At 45.2% G+C, this 18,562-nt stretch overlaps 1 protein-coding gene across 1 annotated transcript; it reads right to left on the bottom strand.

Moving 5' to 3' along the window:
• Positions 1-1,274: 1,274 nt before the first annotated feature.
• Positions 1,275-18,289, bottom strand: LOC141050954 (oocyte zinc finger protein XlCOF8.4-like). The gene is made up of 6 exons (XM_073547679.1): positions 18,118-18,289; positions 17,809-17,988; positions 17,603-17,726; positions 17,422-17,519; positions 15,369-15,459; positions 1,275-2,204 (listed from the first exon to the last, which is right to left on the bottom strand). Exons 1-6 carry the CDS (start codon positions 18,193-18,195, stop codon positions 1,357-1,359), a joined length of 1,419 nt encoding a protein of 472 aa, XP_073403780.1. The 5' UTR covers positions 18,196-18,289; the 3' UTR covers positions 1,275-1,356.
• Between the last annotated feature and the right edge of the window lie 273 nt (positions 18,290-18,562).

Raw genomic sequence — 18,562 nt, 5'->3', positions numbered from 1 at the left:
CTCAACCTCTGTCCTGTGTCCTTGTGTGTACCACATTGAGCATGGAGAAAAGAAAGAAGACCAAAGAACTGTCTGAGGACTTGAGAAACCAAATTGTGAGGAAGCATGAGCAATCTCAAGGCTAAAAGTCCATCTCCAAAGACCTGAATGTTCCTGTGTCTACCGTGCGCAGTGTCATCAAGAAGTTTAAAGCCCATGGCACTGTGGCTAACCTCCCTAGATGTGGCCGGAAAAGAAAAATTGACAAGAGATTTCAACGCAAGATTGTGCAGATGTTGGATAAAGAACCTCGACTAACATCCAAACAAGTTCAAGCTGCCCTGCAGTCCGAGGGTACAACGGTGTCAACCCGTACTATCCGTCGGCATCTGAATGAAAAGGGACTGTATGGTAGGAGACCCAGGAAGACTCCACTTCTTACCCCGAGACATAAAAAAGCCAGGCTGGAGTTTGCCAAAACTTACCTGAAAAAGCCTAAAACATTTTGGAAGAATGTTCTCTGGTCAGATGAGACAAAAGTAGAGCTTTTAGGGCAAAAGTATCAACATAGAGTTTACAGGAGAAAAAAGAGGCATTCAAAGAAAAGTACACGGTCCCTACAGTCAAACATGGCGGAGGTTCCCTGATGTTTTGGGGTTGCTTTGCTGCCTCTGGCACTGGACTGCTTGACCGTGTGCATGGCATTATGAAGTCAGAAGACTACCAACAAATTTTGCAGCATAATTTAGAGCCCAGTGTGAGAAAGCTGGGTCTACCTCAGAGGTCATGGGTCTTCCAGGAGGACAATAACCCAAAACACACTTCAAAAAGCACTAGAAAATGGTTTGAGAGGAAGCACTGGAGACTTCTAAAGGTGGCCAGTAATGAGTCCAGACCTGAATCCCATAGAACACCTGTGGAGAGATCTAAAAATGGCAGTTTGGAGAAGGCACCCTTCAAATATCAGGGACCTGGAGTAGTTTGCCAAAGAAGAATGGTCTAAAATTCCAGCAGAGCATTGTAAGAAACTCATTGATGGTGACCGGAAGCGGTTGGTCGCAGTTATTTTGGCTAAAGGTTGTGCAATCAAGTATTAGTCTGAGGGTGCCAATACTTTTGTCCGGCCCATTTTTGGAGTTTTGTGTGAAATGATCAATGTTTTGCTTTTTGCTTCATTCTATTTTGTGTTTTTTCATTTAAGACAAATTAAATGAAGATAATAATACCAAAGAATTTGTGTTTGCAATCATTTTCAGGAAGAAACTGAATATTATCTGACAGAATTGCAGGGGTGTCAATACTTTTGGCCATGACTGTAGTGTTCCAAATTGTTTTTATCTTACTATAATATTTTTCTGTACAAGTCAATAAAATTATTTAAAAAAATGGATAGTTCTGTGAGTGTGTTCTTAGATGTTTAACAAGACTTGATTTCATTGTAAAACATTTCCCACATTCTGAACATGAAAATGGCTTCTCTCCTGTGTGACTTCTCTGATGTCTAACAAGATTTGTTTTCGTGTTAAAACATTTACCACATAATGAACAAGAGAATGGTTTCTCCCCTTTGTGGATTCTCTGATGTGTAACAAGATTTGCTTTCTCTGCAAAACATTTCCCACATTCTGAACATGAAAATGGCTTCTCCCCTGTGTGACATCTCTGATGTCTAACAACATCTGATTTCTTGAGAAAACATTTCCCACATACTGGACATGAAAATGGCTTCTCCCCTGTATGAGTTCTCTGATGTGTAACAAGATTTGATTTCCCTGTAAAACATTTGTCACATTCTGAACATGAATATGGCTTCTCCCCTGTGTGAATTCTCTGATGCATGACTAAAAGTGATTTTTGTTTAAAAAATTTCCCACAATCAGAGCAAGAAAATGGCTTCTCTCCTGTTTGACTTCTCTGATGTGTAACAAGGCTTGATTTAATACTGTAATTTTTCCCACATTCTGAGTATGAAAATGGGTTCTCCTCAGTGTGAGCTATTTCATATTCAACAGATCTTCTGTGATTTTTGTTTTCAACAGTGGTCTTTGATGATGCAGAAGATAAGACCTGATGAAATAGATCAGATGATAGATCTTTACAGTGAAGAACTTCAGGTGTCTCTAGGATAATGGCATTATCTTGGCATGAATCTGGTGTGATACTTTCAGATTTTGTAGCTGATAATAATGGTATCAGGTGTCCCTCCGAGCTCCTGGTACAGTCCTCTGCCAAGAATAAAAATTATTTTATTTTTCTGCAACAGTACTTTGGATTTATATGTTGAATTCATATTTATTTTATTCTTTAGTTTATATAATTTCCATACAAATTACATAAAAAAATATTAAATGGAAAAGACTCCTTTGAAAATTAGGTATCAAAAATCAAACGTTATTAAATACATACTCCAAATACAAAATCAATTAAAAGATACCGCAAAGGGAAAAACTCCAGTGATATCACACAAGATATACTGATGATTAACAGCAAAATCAAGGTCTCAGAAATGTGAAGTAAAAAATCTTTCTATGTAAAATATATATATATATTTCTATGTAATTAATGTCACAATTTGGCAGCAACTTACTGCACTCCCTTTAAATTTGCATGTATCAATGTATTAACCTCTTCCTGGCATGCGCTCTATATGTATAGCGCTAAGGGAGCTGCATTTCGCAAACCGCCGTGCACATACTGCTTCACGATAACGCAGGCTCACGCTGAGTGCCACCGCAATCAAATGAGGGTGTCAGCTCTACATTATAGCTGACACCCTGCAGCAAAGCCCACGATCAGTGCTAGCACCAATCACGGGTGTTTAACCCCTAGCGATAGCGACATTGATTGGCATTGCAGAGGGACAGAGCTCCTTCTCTGCTCCAATCAGCACAACGTGATTGTGATCGCGTTTGCCAATGTTCTCCATGATGATGCAGGGCCGCGGGGTCACCCAGGGACGGTGGCCTGTAAGCTCCTTCTCAGAGCAGGAGTTGATAAACTTCCTCCCTGCCTGCTATGCGCAGATCTAATGCCCTGCAATGCAAAACATGCAAAACACAAGCCTACTCCACACTGATGAGGGGCATTACCCTGAAACAGCTCTCTGTGGATGGATACCATGTTTTGGCATAGGTGGTTTCCTTCATTGGAGACTGCCCTTCCCGTGGTTGTTCCTTCCCGGGGAAAGACCTGGCTAGTCATTGCTTGCGTTGAGAAACATGTGATGTTGTCTCCACGGGTTGTGTTTTGCATGTTTTACATATTTCCCATAAGGGATGGGGGCATTGCTCTAGAATCACTGCATTGAGAAACATGTGATAGTGTCTCCGCAGTGTTGGATGTTGATCTCCATGAGTTCATTCATCCTCATTTTTCACAAAATTTGGCACAGTCACACGTCTGGACCCCGAGAGTGTCCTAAGCTATGTGGTGAGGTGAAATTTTAACCCGGCACGTTCCAATTCACCAAACAATTTTGCCCCTATCTACAGTACATAATGGGGAAAAAGTGTGTGTATCTAGCCCCGCCCCTCATTATGATGTCATAATGTTGCCATGGCGACGCTGATGTCATCATAGGCTGCAAGCCCCGCCGCTCATTATGATGTCATAATGGTTGACCATGGGATGGAGGATGTGTGATGGGTATATGGGCACTGGACTATGGGATGGAGGATGTATGACGGGTATATGGGTACGGGACTATGGGATGGAGGATGTGTGATGGGTATATGGGCACTGGACTATGGGATGGAGGATATGTATGACGGTATATGGGCACGGGACTATGGGATGGCGGATATGTATGATGGGTATATGGGCACGGAACTATGGGATGGCGGATATGTATGATGGGTATATGGGCACTCGACTATGGGATGGCGAATATGTATGATGGGTATATGGGCATGGGACTATGGGATGGACTATCCTGGTGTGCATGGCACCCCTCATCCCTATCCTGGTATGCATGGTACCCTCACCCCCCCAATCCTGGTAAGCATGGCACCCTATGATACATCCTGGTATGCATGGTCCCCTCACCCTCCCTATTCTGGTATGCATGGCCCCCTAAGCCCCCAATCCTGGTATGCATGGTCCTTTCACCCCCCAATCCTGGTATGCATGGTCCCCTCGCCCTCCAATCCTGGTATACATGGTCCCCTCACCCTCCTTTTCATGGTATGCATGGTCCCCTCACCCCCCTTTCGTGGTATACATGGTCCCCTCACCCCGCTTTCGTGATATGCATGGTCCCCTCACCCCCCTTTGTGGTATACATGGTCCCCTCACTCCCATTTCATGGTATGCATGGTTCCCTCACTCCCCTTTCGTGGTATGCATGGTCCCCTCACTCCCCTTTCGTGTTATGCATGGTCCCCTCACTCCCCTTTCGTGGTATGCATGGTCCCCTCACCCTCCTTTCGTGGTATGCATGGTCCGCTCACTCCCCTTTCATGCTATGCATGGTCCCCTCACTCCCCTTTCGTGGTATGCATGGTTCCCTTGCCCTCCTTTTGTGGTATGCATGGTCCCCTCACTCCCCTTTCGTGGTTTGCATGGTCACCTCACCCTCCTTTCGTGGCATGCATGGTCCCCTCACCCTCCTTTTGTGGTATACATGGTCCCCTCACTCCTCTTTCGTGGTATGCATGGTCCCCCTCACCCTCCTTTTGTGATATGCATGGCCCCCTCACCCTCCTTTGGTGATATGCATGGTCCCCTCACCCTCCTTTCGTGGTATGCATGGTCCTCTCACCCTCATTTCGTGGTATGCATGGTCCCCTCACCCCCCTTTCGTGGTATGCATGGTCCCCTCACCCCCCTTTCTTGGTAGGCATGGTCCCCTCACCCCCCTTTCGTGGTATGCATGGTCTCCTCACCCTCATTTTGTGGTATGCATGGTCCCCTCACCCCCCATCCTGGTATGCGTGGTCCCCTCACCCCCCTATTCTGGTATGCGCGGTCCCCTCACCCCCCTATCCTGGTATGCGTGGTCCCCTCACCCCCCATCCTGGTATGCGTGGTCCCCTCACCCCCCTATTCTGGTATGCGCTGTCCCCTCACCCCCCTATCCTGGTATGCGTGGTCCCCTCACCCCCCTTTCCTGGTATGCGTGGTCCTCTCACCCCCTTTCGTGGTATGCGTGGTCCCTTCACCCCCCCCTTTTGTGGTATGCATGGTCCCCTTTCCTGGTATGCATGGTAACCCTCACCCCTATTAAACAACACACATACAAAAAAAAACATTTATACTCACCCTTATTTCCTGTGCTCCAGCGCCATCACGTTCTGCTGGAGGCCGGGGGAGGAGTCTGGTGGCGGAGTACGCGCATGACCATAGCGCTGTCCAGCGCCATATTGCTGAAGACACACTGCAAATGTGTCTTCAGTAAAATGGCACCGGATTGTGATATGCGCATACGCGGTTCCAGCCGCATTCCTGCCCCGGTCTCCGGCCGAAGAGAAGCACCGCGGCAAATCTCCTCCCGGTCAGGTAAGTATGTAGGTATGCAGTGTGTACGCGTACCACCATCTCCGACGCCATACACACTCCTCACCGCTGGATGCCTCATTCTGTCTGGAGCCAGACTGCGCAGGCTCGTCGCGCCTGCGCAGTCTATAAAGGCTTCAGACAGAGTGACGCTTAGCCCTTTATATTATATATATATATATATATATATATATATATATATATATATGTATTCTATGTGTCTATATCTATTTTTTCTACTCTTTATTAAACATGTCAGTGTTATTTTACTGTATCGCAAAATGAATTGACAGCTTTTGTAAAAGGACACCAATGCGTTTTTCTCGCAAGTCACACTTGTGGTCCGTGTGTAAGCTGATTTTTTTCTTGCACCCATAGACAGGGGCGGGCTGGGCCGGGTGGCAGGGAGGCATGTGCCTCCCGGGCCGCTCCCCCAGCACCTCTACAGGGCAGGCCGCACAGCAAATTGTGCGCAGCCGTGCCCGCTGTACTGTGAAGCGGCCGGCAGCAGACACAGCCACCGCGTCACAGTGAATCATGCCGGCCGGCGGCCAGGAGCTGTGCACCGCTGTCATCTTGATGGCTGCACAGCTCCCGCTGCCCGCAGTCCCGCTCCCTCCCTCTCCACTTCCGAGTCAGGCGTGCGTGATGACGTCATCGCGCACGCCGACATGTACCAGATCCGGACCCGAGTCGAAGCAGAGAGGTGCTGCTGGGCAGCGGGCGACTGTGAGGTAAGTATGGCAAATTTTTTTCTTTCTTTATAAAATGAATTAAATGTGTGAGGGGGCGCGGGGGCTACAAATGATGAATGGGGAGTGAGTGGGGCTGCAAATGATGAAGGGGCTGAGTGGGGCCGCACACGATGGAGGGGGGTGAGTGGGGCCGCACACGATGAAGGGGGGTGAGTGGGGCCGCACACGATGAAGGGGGGTGAGTGGGGCCGCACACGATGAAGGGGGGTGAGTGGGGCCGCACACGATGAAGGGGGGTGAGTGGGGCCGCACACGATGAAGGGGGGTGAGTTGGCCCGCACACGATGAAGGGGAGTGCGGGGGCTGCAAATGATGAAGGGGGGTGAGTGGAGCTGCAAATGATGAAGGAGGGTGAGTGGGGCTGCACATGATGAAGGGGGGTGAGTGGAGCTGCACATTATGAAGGGGGTGAGTGGGGCTTTACATGATGAAGGGAGGTGAGTGGGGCTGCACGTGATGAAGGGGGGTGAGTGGGGCTGCACAAGATGGCATGGGGGGAGTGGGGCTGCACATGATGAAGTGGAAGTGGGGCTGCACTTGATGACGGGGTAAGGGGGATTGCACATGATGACTGGGGGGTAAGGGAGATCGCACATGATCAAGTTGGGTGAGTTGGGCTGCACATGATAAAGTGGGGGAGTTCGGCTGCACATGATGAAGTGGGGGGAGTTCGGCTGCACATGATGAAGTGGGGGTTAAGGGGACTGCACAGGATGAATTAGGGGTAAGTGGGAATGCACATGATGAATTGGGGGTTAAGGGGAACTGCACATGATGAATTGGGGGTAAGGGGGACTGTGCATGATGACGGAGGGAGTGGGGCGGCACATGAAGTGGGGGGTAAGGGGGACTGCACATGATGAAGTGGGGGGAAGGGGACTGCACATGATGAAGTGTGTCTGAGGGGGGACTGCACATGATGAAGTGAAAAGGGGATAGGGGGCTGCAAATGATGAAGGGGCACTGCAGATGAAGTGAGGGGTGATAGTGGACTGCAATGGATAAAGTAAGGGGACTTCAAATTAAAGTGGGGGGACTGCAAATGATGAAGTGGGGGAGAGGACGGGGGACTGCAAATGATGAATTTAGTGTGAGTGACGGGGCATAGCAATTTAAGTGAAGGTGGGGGGTGAGGAGAGCAAATGATGAATTGAAGGTGGGGGCTGGGGAGAGCAAATGATCTATGGGGAGAACAAATAATGAATTTTGAGAGTGGGGGAGTAAATGATGTATTGAATGTGGGGTAGAGCAGTTGATGATGAATAGAGGGTGGGAGAGAAAGACATGACAATGAATTGAGGTGGGAGGGGCATATAAATATAATGAATCAGGGTAAGAGTTAGAGTGGGAGGTACATAGTGGGGGGTGTTGAGGATGAAGTGCCTGGTAATGATTTTGGGGAAAGGGTACAGGTGCTAATCTACCCGAAGATTTCATCCATTATAAGTTTATGCTTCGAACATACAACACTGCCCTTCACCTCTCCAAACAAACCTATTTCAACACCCTCATCACCTCATTGTCCAATAACCTTAAACGTCTCTTTGACACTTTTTATTCTCTACTCAACCCAAGAATACAGGCCCCAACCACGGAGCTTCGAGCTGACGATCTGGCCAATTTTCAAAGAAAAAACTGACCAGATCCGACAGGAAATTATCTCCCAATCACCGCATACCATGCACTGTCCTCCCTCCCCCACTGCATCTAGCTCACTCTCTGATTTTGAACCAGTCACAGAAGAAGAAGTAAGCAGGCTCCTTGCATCTTCTCACCCAACCACTTGCACCAGTGACCCATTTCCGTCACATCTACTCCAGACCCTTTCCCCTGCTGTCATCCCTCACCTAACTAAAATATTTAGAATCATAGAATCGTAGAGTTGGAAGGGACCTCCTGGGCCATCTGGTCCAACCCCCTGCTCAAAGCAGGATTCGCTAAATCATCCCAGTCAGATGACTGTCCAACCTCTGTTTGAAGACTTCCATTGAAGGAGAACTCACCACTTCTCGTGGCAGCCTGTTCCACTCATTGATCACTCTAACTGTCAAAAAGTTTTTTCTAATATCTAATCTGTGTCTCCTCCCATTCAGTTTCATCCCATTGCTTCTAGTATTTCCTTGTGCAAATGAGAATAAAGTTGATCCTTCTACAATGTGACAGCCCTTTAGATATTTGTAGACAGCTATTAAGTCTCCTCTCAGTCTTCTCTTTTGCAAACTAAACATTCCCAAATCCTGCAACCTTTCCTCATAAGACAGGGTTTGCAGACCGGTCACCATTCTGGTCGCTCTTTTCTGAACTTGCTACAGTTTGTTGATGTCTTTTTTTTTTTTTTATGGCGTTTTTTTTTTTAAGACATTTTTTTTTTTTTTTTTTTTTAACCTCTCTCTTCTGGTATCTTTCCCTCCTCATTAAAGCATGCTGTCATACATCCACTACTTAAAAAACCATCCCTCGACCAAAACTGTGCCTAACTATAGGCCTGTCTCTAATCTTCCCTTCATCTCTAAACTCCTGGAACGCCTGGTCCACTCCCGTCTTATCCGCTATCTCTTTGATAACTCTCTTCTCAACCCCCTCCAATCCGGTTTCTGCTCTTTACACTCTACTGAAACTGCCCTCACTAAAGTCTCTAATGGTCTACTAACAGCTAAATCAAATGGTCATTACTCCATGCTAATTCTCTTGGATCTCTCTGCAGCATTCAACACTGTGGATCATCAGCTCCTCCTCACTATGCTACATTCCATTGGAGAGAACACCGTTCTCTCCTGGTTCTCCTCCTTTCTCTCTGACCGCTCCTTTACTGTATCTTTTGCTGGCTCCTCCTCCTCCTCTCATCTTCCCCTTACTGTTGGGGTTCCTCAAGGATCAGTCCTAGGCCCCCTCCTCTTCTCTTTGTATACTGCCCCTATTGGTCAAACAATCAGTAGCTTTGGTTTCCAGTACCATCTCTATGCTGACGACACCCAATTATACGCTTCTTCTCCTGACATCACGCCAGTTTCTAGAAAACACCGGCGATTGTCTAAACGCTGTGTCTAACATCATGTCCTCACTATATCTGAAACTGAACCTGTCAAAGACTGAACTCCTTGTGTTTCCTCCCTCTACTAATGTACCTATACCCGACATTGCCATTTCCGTGTGTGGTTCCACTATTACTCCCCAGCAACATGCCCGCTGTCTTGAGGTCATACTTGACTCCGAACTTTCCTTTGTCCCCCACATACAATCACTGGCTCTTGTCTTCTGCACCTCAAAAACATTTCTAGAATTCGACCTTTTCTTACTTTTGACTCCGCAAAAACTCTTACTGTTTCTCTTATTCATTCTCGTCTCGACTATTGTAACTCTTTTCTAATTGGTCTTCCTCTTACCAAACTCTCCCCCCTTCAATCTGTCTTGAATGCTGCTGCCAGGATCATATTCCTCGCCAATCGTTACACCGATGCCTCTACCTTGTGCCAGTCATTACACTGGCTACCCATCCACTCCAGAATCCAGTACAAACTTATTACCCTCACTCACAAAGCTCTTCATGGCTCAGCACCACCCTACATCTCCTCCCTTGTTTCAGTATACCATCCTACCCGCGCCGAAAAAAGGGAAGAAAGTTCCAGCGCTAGGAATGGAAAATTAAAAATCCATTTTATTGTGCCAATGCATATTAAAATTCCAGCAGGTACAGCATATCAGTCGGATGACTGCAGAACAACGCGTTTCGACGCCTCAGGTCTTAATCATCCTACCCGCGCCCTCCGTTCTGCTGATGACCTGAGGTGAGCATCCTCAATAATCAGAACCTCCCACTCCCGTCTCCAAGACTATACACGTGCTGCGCCAATTCTTTGGAATGCACTTCCCAGGTCAATACAATTAGTCCCCAATCCCCACAATTTTAAGCGTGCCCTGAAAACTCATTTATTCAGACTGGCCTACCGCCTCAACACATTAACCTAATCTATCCCTATGTGGCACAGCCAAAAGTTTTTACCATAACCAGGTTCCCCGAATCATGTTCCCACATGCTTTATGCATCCATTAGCCCTCTGCATCTGTACTGTTACACACTTAACATTATGGCTGGTCCATACAATAAGGGCAACTGTTACCACCCACCTTTCATGTCTCCCTTTTTTTCCTCATAGATTGTAAGCTTGCGAGCAGGGCCCTCATTCCTCTTAGTATCTGTTATGATCTATGTGATTATTGTTATGCTGTAATGTCTATTGTCTGTACAAGTCCCCTCTGAAATGTAAATTGTTGCGGAATATGTCGGCGCTATAGAAATAAAATTTATTATTATTATTAATTAATTTATATATTAAATGGGGAAAGTGGCATTTACAGTTAGTGGGTGCACAGTGGCGGATTATAATTTATATTTGGAATGGTGGGTAGCATAATAACCAATTATATATTGATTGTGGGTGCACGTCTGTATTCAGATATGTAGTGTAGAAGAAACGGAAAAAGTGGGGAATGTGCTGTGGAAGTGGTGCTCTAGTAACTGTGTTATTTTACGCAGGGTCGAGTCCTGGCTGGAAGATGTGATGGCGGTTTGTGCTTGATGAAAAAGAAAAGCAAAGATGAAGGACTTCAGCTAGAGATGTCACTGGTGAGTCAATGTGATAACTGTACACTGACACAATACACTGTATACTATATACAAAGCTCCTGTGTATAATGTCGCTGGCAGTAGTGATCACTGTTTTACTTGTACATTGACGCTATATACAGAGCTCCTGTGTATATTATCATCGGTGATCACTGTATTACCTGTACACTGACACTTTACACAGAGCTCCTGTGTATAATGTCACTGATGATCACTGTATTACCTGTACACTGATACTATACATTGTATACTATATACAGCAGTCCTGTGCATAATGTCACTGGTGATCGCTGTATTACCTGTACACTGACACTATAAACAGAGCTCCTGTGTATAATGTCACCAGTGATCACTGTATTACCTGTACACTGACAGTAAATACAGAGTCCTGTATACAATGGCATTTAGTACTGTGTTTTTTTTTATTAATGATCAGTATTGTAATATTCAGTCACTATGTGGTGGTAATATGTAGTCTGGTCGTGGTGTGGCGCTATTTGTTCCTTGTATGTGGTATTATTTGGTTACTATGTGGTGGTAATATGTGGTCTGGTCAAGGTGTGGCGGTATTTTCTCCTTCTATGTGGTATTATTCAGTCACTATGTGGTGGTAATATATGGTCTGGTCAAGGTGTGGCGGTATTTTCTCCTTCCATGTGGTATTATTCAGTCACTATGTGGTGGTAATATTTAGTCTGGCCATGGTGCGGCGGTATTTGTTCCTTGTATGTGGTATTATTCAGTCACTATGTGGTAGTAATATGTGGTCTGGCTAAGGTGTGGCGGTATTTGTTCTTTGTATGTGGTATTATTCGGTCACTATGTGCTGGTAATGTGTGGTCTGGTCATGGTGTGACGATATTTGTCCCTTGTATGTGGTATTAATGGTTGTTTAAAAAAAAAAGTAAATGTATGTGACTCATTCCATTAAAGAAAAATACATAAATATATATTTATTTTTAATAGTTTAGAGTAGAGTAGTGCCCAGCTGAAAGAGTCTACTGTGTCGTGGTATCAGCTTAAAAATTATTTTGGCCAGAACAGAAGCTGCTGGTTATGAATGTGATCTGGTGTTTGATAGGAACTGTTAATATCTGATCGGTGAGGATGTGGTGGTGAAATTGAGTTTTTCCAAGAGTGGGCGGTGGGACGGTGGAGGCGGAGCTGGTGTGGAACCTTGGCGAAGTCTCAAGGGAACCCAAAAATTTTGCCAGTATGGGACCCCGAAATTCCTAGTGGAAGCCCTGGTCTGTCTCATAAGCTGCAGACCGCAGCTACCTGAGACTTCAGTGTGCTCACGCAGGCAGCGTGATTACATTATTGTCTCATGCCGCTCTGCAAACCGGAAGAGAAAATGGAGGCTGCAGTGCCGGGAATCAGGACGAGGTGAGTATAAACTCCTTTATTTTTGATATGGAGAACTGGGGCCATCCTTCTATATATTATGGAAGAACTGGGGTCTATTATACTATATATATGGGGATAACTGGGGCCGTCATACTATATATATGGGGAGAACTGGGGCCGTCATACTATATATATGGGGAGAACTGGGGCCATCATACTATATATATATGTGAGGAGAACTGGGGTCATCATACTAGATATGTAGGGAGAGCTAGGGCCATCATACTATATATATATGGGCAACTGGGGCCATCGCACTATATAGTGGGAACTGGGACCATCGCATTATATATACTATATATATCCCATATCTCTATAGTAAGCTCGGTTCTGCTCCTATATCTCTGTAGTAAGCTTGGTTCTGCTCCCTGATCTCTGTAGTAAACTCTGTTCTGCTCCCATATTTCTGGAGTAAGCTCAGTTCTGCTCCAAATCTCTGTAGTAAGCTCGGTTCTGCTACCTTATCTTTGTAGTAAGCTCGGTTCTGCTCCCATACCGCTGTAGTAAGCTCGGTTCTGCTCTCATATCTCTGTAGTAAGCTCATTTTTTCGCCCATATCTCTGTAGCAAGCTCCGTTCTGCTCCCATATCTCTGGAGTATTATCCATTCTGATCCATATCTTTGGCATAAGCTCTGTTCTGCTCCCAAATCTTTGAAGTAAGCTCTGTTCTGCTCCCATATCTCTGGAGTAAGCTCCGTTCTGCTCCCAAATATCTTGAGTAAGCTCTGTTCTGCTCCCATATCTCTGGAGTAAGCTTGGTTCTGCTCCCATATCTCTGGAGTAAGCTTGGTTCTGCTCCCATATCTCTGGAGTAAGCTCTGTTATGCTCCCATATCTCTGGAGTAAGCTCTGTTATGCTCCCATATCTCTGGAGTAAGCTCTGTTATGCTCCCATATCTCTGGAGTAAGCTTGGTTCTGCTCCCATATCTCTGGAGTAAGCTCTGTTATGCTCCCATATCTCTGGAGTAAGCTCTGTTATGCTCCCATATCTCTGGAGTAAGCTTGGTTCTGCTCCCATATCTCTGGAGTAAGCTCCGTTCTGCTCCCATATCTCTGGAGTAAGCTCTGTTATGCTCCCATATCTCTGGAGTAAGCTCTGTTATGCTCCCATATCTCTGGAGTAAGCTTGGTTCTGCTCCCATATCTCTGGAGTAAGCTCTGTTATGCTCCCATATCTCTGGAGTAAGCTCTGTTATGCTCCCATATCTCTGGAGTAAGCTCTGTTATGCTCCCATATGTCTGGCGTAAGCTCTGTTATGCTCCCATATCTCTGGAGTAAGCTCCATTCTGTTGCCATATCTCTGGAGTAAGCTCGGTTCTGCTCCCATATCTACATACCAACCTATTTTTAAAGCTTGTTATCTATGCTGCTTTAATTGAATGGCCAGAGATAAGCAGGGAAGCGGAGCGCCACCGCAACCCGAGGGCCACTGCCTTGTGATTGCCCCCCAGGCTGAAAAGTGCCAACCAGCCCCTGCCCATAGACTTGCATCGGCAGTCTTGGCCGAGAATTGGTGACAATTGCAGCATGCTGTGATTTTTTCAGCCCGTTTAAAACGGGAGAGAAAAAAATCAGATGATGGGAGCTGCCGCATAGATTAACATTGGGACGAGTGCAATGCAATTTTTTTTATCGCATATCACTCGTCAGTTTTTCTCGCTAGTGTGACTCCGGCCTAAGGGTTAACGTTTCTCCTTCTGTAGAGTGACAAGTCAAAGCAGTGGATACAAGAAAGGAGAACGTCTTTTATATTATTTTTTTTCTGTGATGAAAGCCAAAGGATCATGTGGTCCCCACTGCTGGCTGTATCCCATATTCACTCTGTGGATTTCTGTGCCGTAAAGAAAATGGTGTCTGATAGTCCATGAAGAAAAAAAATGCAACATACAGTATTCTAGTCCAGGTAACACACCAGGATAATTATATAGAAAACAGCTCTTGCCCCAATCCACAATACAACTATCAACCTGCACACAAGACGTCAATTTGCAACTTGACTGGCACTATGTTTTATATGGCAATCTTATTAATCTCAATGCCTGTGGCATGGTGATGCCTAGATGCTGACTTATGGAAATTCAGGTCACATTCTTGTGCACAGACAAGAACACGTGTTGGATCCATTTTTGGTATGTGTTACTGTGAACATGGAAATATCACTTCTGAAGTAAAGACAACCACACAAAATATTGTAAAAGAGCAGTTTTTGTTTAAGCTCTAAATCTTCAGGAGTAAAATCCACAAAAAAAAATTCTGTAAGGCTACGTTCACATGTTGTTTTTTTGCTGCATGTTTTTCTGCAGCCAAAACCTGATCTTTTGATAGTAAAAAAAAAAAAAAAGCTGCAGTCAAATATCAAGTTTGCTGAATTTTTCAGTGTCTCAAAGTTTAGCTTGGCTTCCACCTTGCAAGCATGAACAAAACAAGGTTTTTGGAGAAAAGGCCAATTTGCTAAAAATTTTTATTGGGAAAAAATGTTACTGTCTGAAAAAAATAGTGACTATTTTGATCTAAAAAGTTGGAATCGTGTATAAAGGCAGCACGGTGGCTCAGTGGTTAGCACTGGGTTCAAATCTTGCACGGAGTCTGTATGATGTTCTCCCCGTGTTTGTGTCGGTTTCCTCCCACACTCCAAAGACATGCTGATAGGGAATGTAGATTGTGAGCCCCATTGGGGACAGTGTCTGTAAAGCGCTGTGGAATTAATGGTGCTATATAGCTGGGTAAAATAAATAAAGTGCAGCTGTGAATTAAGGTTATATACAGTAAGATCATGAAAAAATTTGCAATTATAGAAACAGTAGAGGGAAGTTAAATTGATAGGTCACTGTTTATTGGTAGGATATTGAGTTGGTAGGACATTGTTTACTTTACACATAACTCTTTTGAGGATGCCAAGTCATTATGGCTTGAACTTGGTTAATGGTTTAAAATTAGCAAAAACAACAAAATAAATAGGTTTCACATCCTGCTGTTCCTGCGTTTTTTTAATCAAAAACGCTACAAAAACTGATAGCTGTTTTTCACTTACCCATTGCTTTCTATGGGTGAAAAAACACAGTTACAATCAGTTAGTAATTTCTCGGCATTTAGTGGTCACTACTCACCTGTGCGGTTATCTGTAGGAATCTCCTCTTTACACCGCTCATCACCCCTCACATATGTCTCTGTAGTATTAATATGGGGCAGATCTTCACCCTGAAACAAAGATTGTAAAAGTCACAGGTAGATGGAGAAGAAGTCTGAAATGATTTAGAATAACAGAAAAGATTATAAATTAATATGACTACCACAAATCACAGCCATAGTTATCACGTCTGCAGGTCTCCTAAATAAATCCAACCTGTCAGGTCTTAATTGTAACTAGCATTCGCCATAACCAGAAAATTGTGAGGAAACGCCGACAATATGTTACGTCTATGATCAGCTTTATCCTGTCACCTCCACCAAGTATAAAACATACACTGAACGGTCACATTATGGCCGGGATCACACATGCGAGAAACTCGGCTGAGTCTTGCATGTTAATACTTGGCACTGCCGCCGGCATTCAGATCGGCCTCATAGCAATACATGCAGCCGCACGCTCCGATCCTGAGTGCCGGCGGCAGTGCTGGGTATTAACATGCAAGACTCAGCCGAGTTTCTCGCATGTGTGATCCCGGTCTATTAGAGACACTTATCTGGTAGTACATAGGACCCCCTGTAGTCTTCTGGAAATCAGCAATAACATCATAGATTCCACTAGGTGATTGTTCTGCAGGAGTATTTGGCTATGTCGAATGGATAGCTTCTTGCGTTCACCACAAATTAGATGAAGGTACTGACATGTTCTCAACAGCCAGTTCTATCATGACCCAGTGAAGCATTATAGGATTAACATCTGAAGATTATGCAGGCCAAGAAAGTAACCCATAATTGTACATTTGTGACCTTGGTCAGCCATAATAGTTGGGTAACATCTAATGCCAAAATATTCATTCAAAGGTGAAAGAAGATCTGGAAAATGCAGTGAAAGCATTCCCGGCACCATTACTCCACCGCCAACAACTTGCAATGTTGACACGTCTCAGTATGGGTGCATGGATTCATACAGCTTTTGCCGAATTCTAACCCTCCCATCAACACAGTACAACAACAACCTGAATTCATCAGACCAGACAATCTTTTTCACTGCTCCACAATATAATTTTTGCACTCTTTAGACCAATTCCGTTTTTTCTTTCACTTTCCCTTAGACCTCAGTGGACTGAGTGTATTCAGACACATTAGTTGGACATCAGTGCTGCATTCAGCTGTAATATACGTGACTATGAACCACTTGTTCCTTAAGGGCCTGTCACACTAAGAGATATCGCTAGCAATATCGCTATAACTAGTGACGTTATAGCGATATTGCTAGCGATATCGCTGTGTCTGATACTTACCTACGACCCGCTCCCCCGCTGGTTATCGCTGATCGCGCGAGAACGTTCAGGACTGTTTCTCGTCGTCTGCTTCCTGTGGCGCTTCCTGCTGTGAGGACGAGCGACGAGCGTGGAGCCGGGCGGGAGGACGCAGGATCGCCTGGTGTGACAGGTAAGTAGCGATCCCCGTCCCCAGCGATGTCGCTAGTGAGATCTGCCTGTGTCGCAGCTCACTAGCGACCACTTAGCGATGTACCAGCGATCCTGACCGCGTCATATCGCTGGTCGGGATCGCTGGTACATCGCTAAGTGTGACAGTACCTTTAGAAACATTCTTGATGTCCTCCTTTTTGTTCTTTACATCGGCACTATCTCCATTCATTGGAGCTTTTTCTCAATTACGACATTCCCTTGACAACATTGCACATATAAAACATGGAGGTCTGTAATTTTAGAAATAGTGGCCCTGGATAATCTAGCACTGATGACCGTGTCACATTCAAAATCAATCAGATTACTTGATTTTACCATTCAAAGGTGGATTCACACTAAAACTAATCCCTTCATTCTGCTGCATGCCAGGGTCACTGGTCTAATTTCCATACTGATAAGTTTCACTCAAGAATAAGCTGGTGTCTCTAATAAATTTTCCATTCAATGTATAATTCTGGTGATAAAACAATACAGAATACAAAACCTTCACAGCCATCTGCACATCATAGGGGAGATCTCATGACACCTTCTCTCCATCTACCTGATGATCCTGAGGAACATTGGGATCTTCATCTTTACAGTCCTGTGGAAGAAGAGGACGGGGACATCTCTCTGGTGTTGTCCTCTCACTGGATAGAACTAAAGGAAACACATACAGGGACAGAATTCATTCTTTACATACAGATAATTATAGGCCGTGTGTATTTAGTCCTGTCTATTACCTGGTGATGTGAGGGGCTGGGGATCCTCCATCATGACGTCCTTGTACAGATCTTTATGTCCTTCTAAATAATCCCACTCCTCCATGGAGAAATAGACAGTGACATCCTGACGCCTTATAGGAACCTGACACATACAATGATACCGTCATCCCCCGATCCCTCCATAGCGTTACTGTATAATGTCCCAGCATTCCCAGCAGTGTCACCTCTCCAGTCAGCAGCTCAATCATCTTGTAGGTGAGTTCTAGGATCTTCTGGTCATTGATGTCCTCATGTATCAGGGGGTGAGGAGGAGGCCCCATGATTGGGCTCAGGGGTCTTCCCCATCTCTCAGACACAGGGGCCTGACAGCGCTCACTAGAGGTCTTCTTCACTACTGTGTAATCCTGGTTATGGAGAGACACATTAATAAATCTCACTACAGACATTTCCAGAGTCCTCACCTCTCCAGTTCTGTCCATCTGTTATTCCCATAGATAAGAATGATGTAATGTGACGTCATCAGAATCTCTCACCTCTCCAGTAAGCCGGAAGAGGATCTCTAGGGTGAGGTGTAATATCCTCTCCATCATCTTGTCCCTGTCCCTATCCATCCTTGTAGGGTCACTCAGGAGAATTCTCTTATATAGAAGATCTCCACTGAGAGGATCCGATATTGTGGGGACCTGAATGGGGGGAAGATGACGATGTAACATCATAAAGATCCCATGTAACACATCTCCGGAGCTGTTAGGCTGCTTTCACATATCCAGCTTTTTTAATCCGGCACGATGCGGCAAAAAGTGTGAAAACCGGATCCGGAATTGGATCCGGTTTTGGTACATAGAATTTAATGATCGCCGCATCGTGTCGGATGGACATGTGGCGCCTCCTTTTTTTAGCCGGAAACGGCAAACCTGTGCCGTCCGGCGTCAGCAAAAAACATTGCCTGCAACGTTTTTTTGCAGTGCCGGAACGGCT

Source organism: Dendrobates tinctorius, unplaced genomic scaffold (assembly GCF_039654945.1).
Source record: "Dendrobates tinctorius isolate UK_male_01 unplaced genomic scaffold, ASM3965494v1 ptg000155l, whole genome shotgun sequence".
Lineage (NCBI taxonomy): Eukaryota > Metazoa > Chordata > Amphibia > Anura > Dendrobatidae > Dendrobates > Dendrobates tinctorius.
The sequence above is the reverse complement of the archived record's forward strand: the minus strand, read 5'-3'. Positions and strand labels throughout refer to the sequence as shown.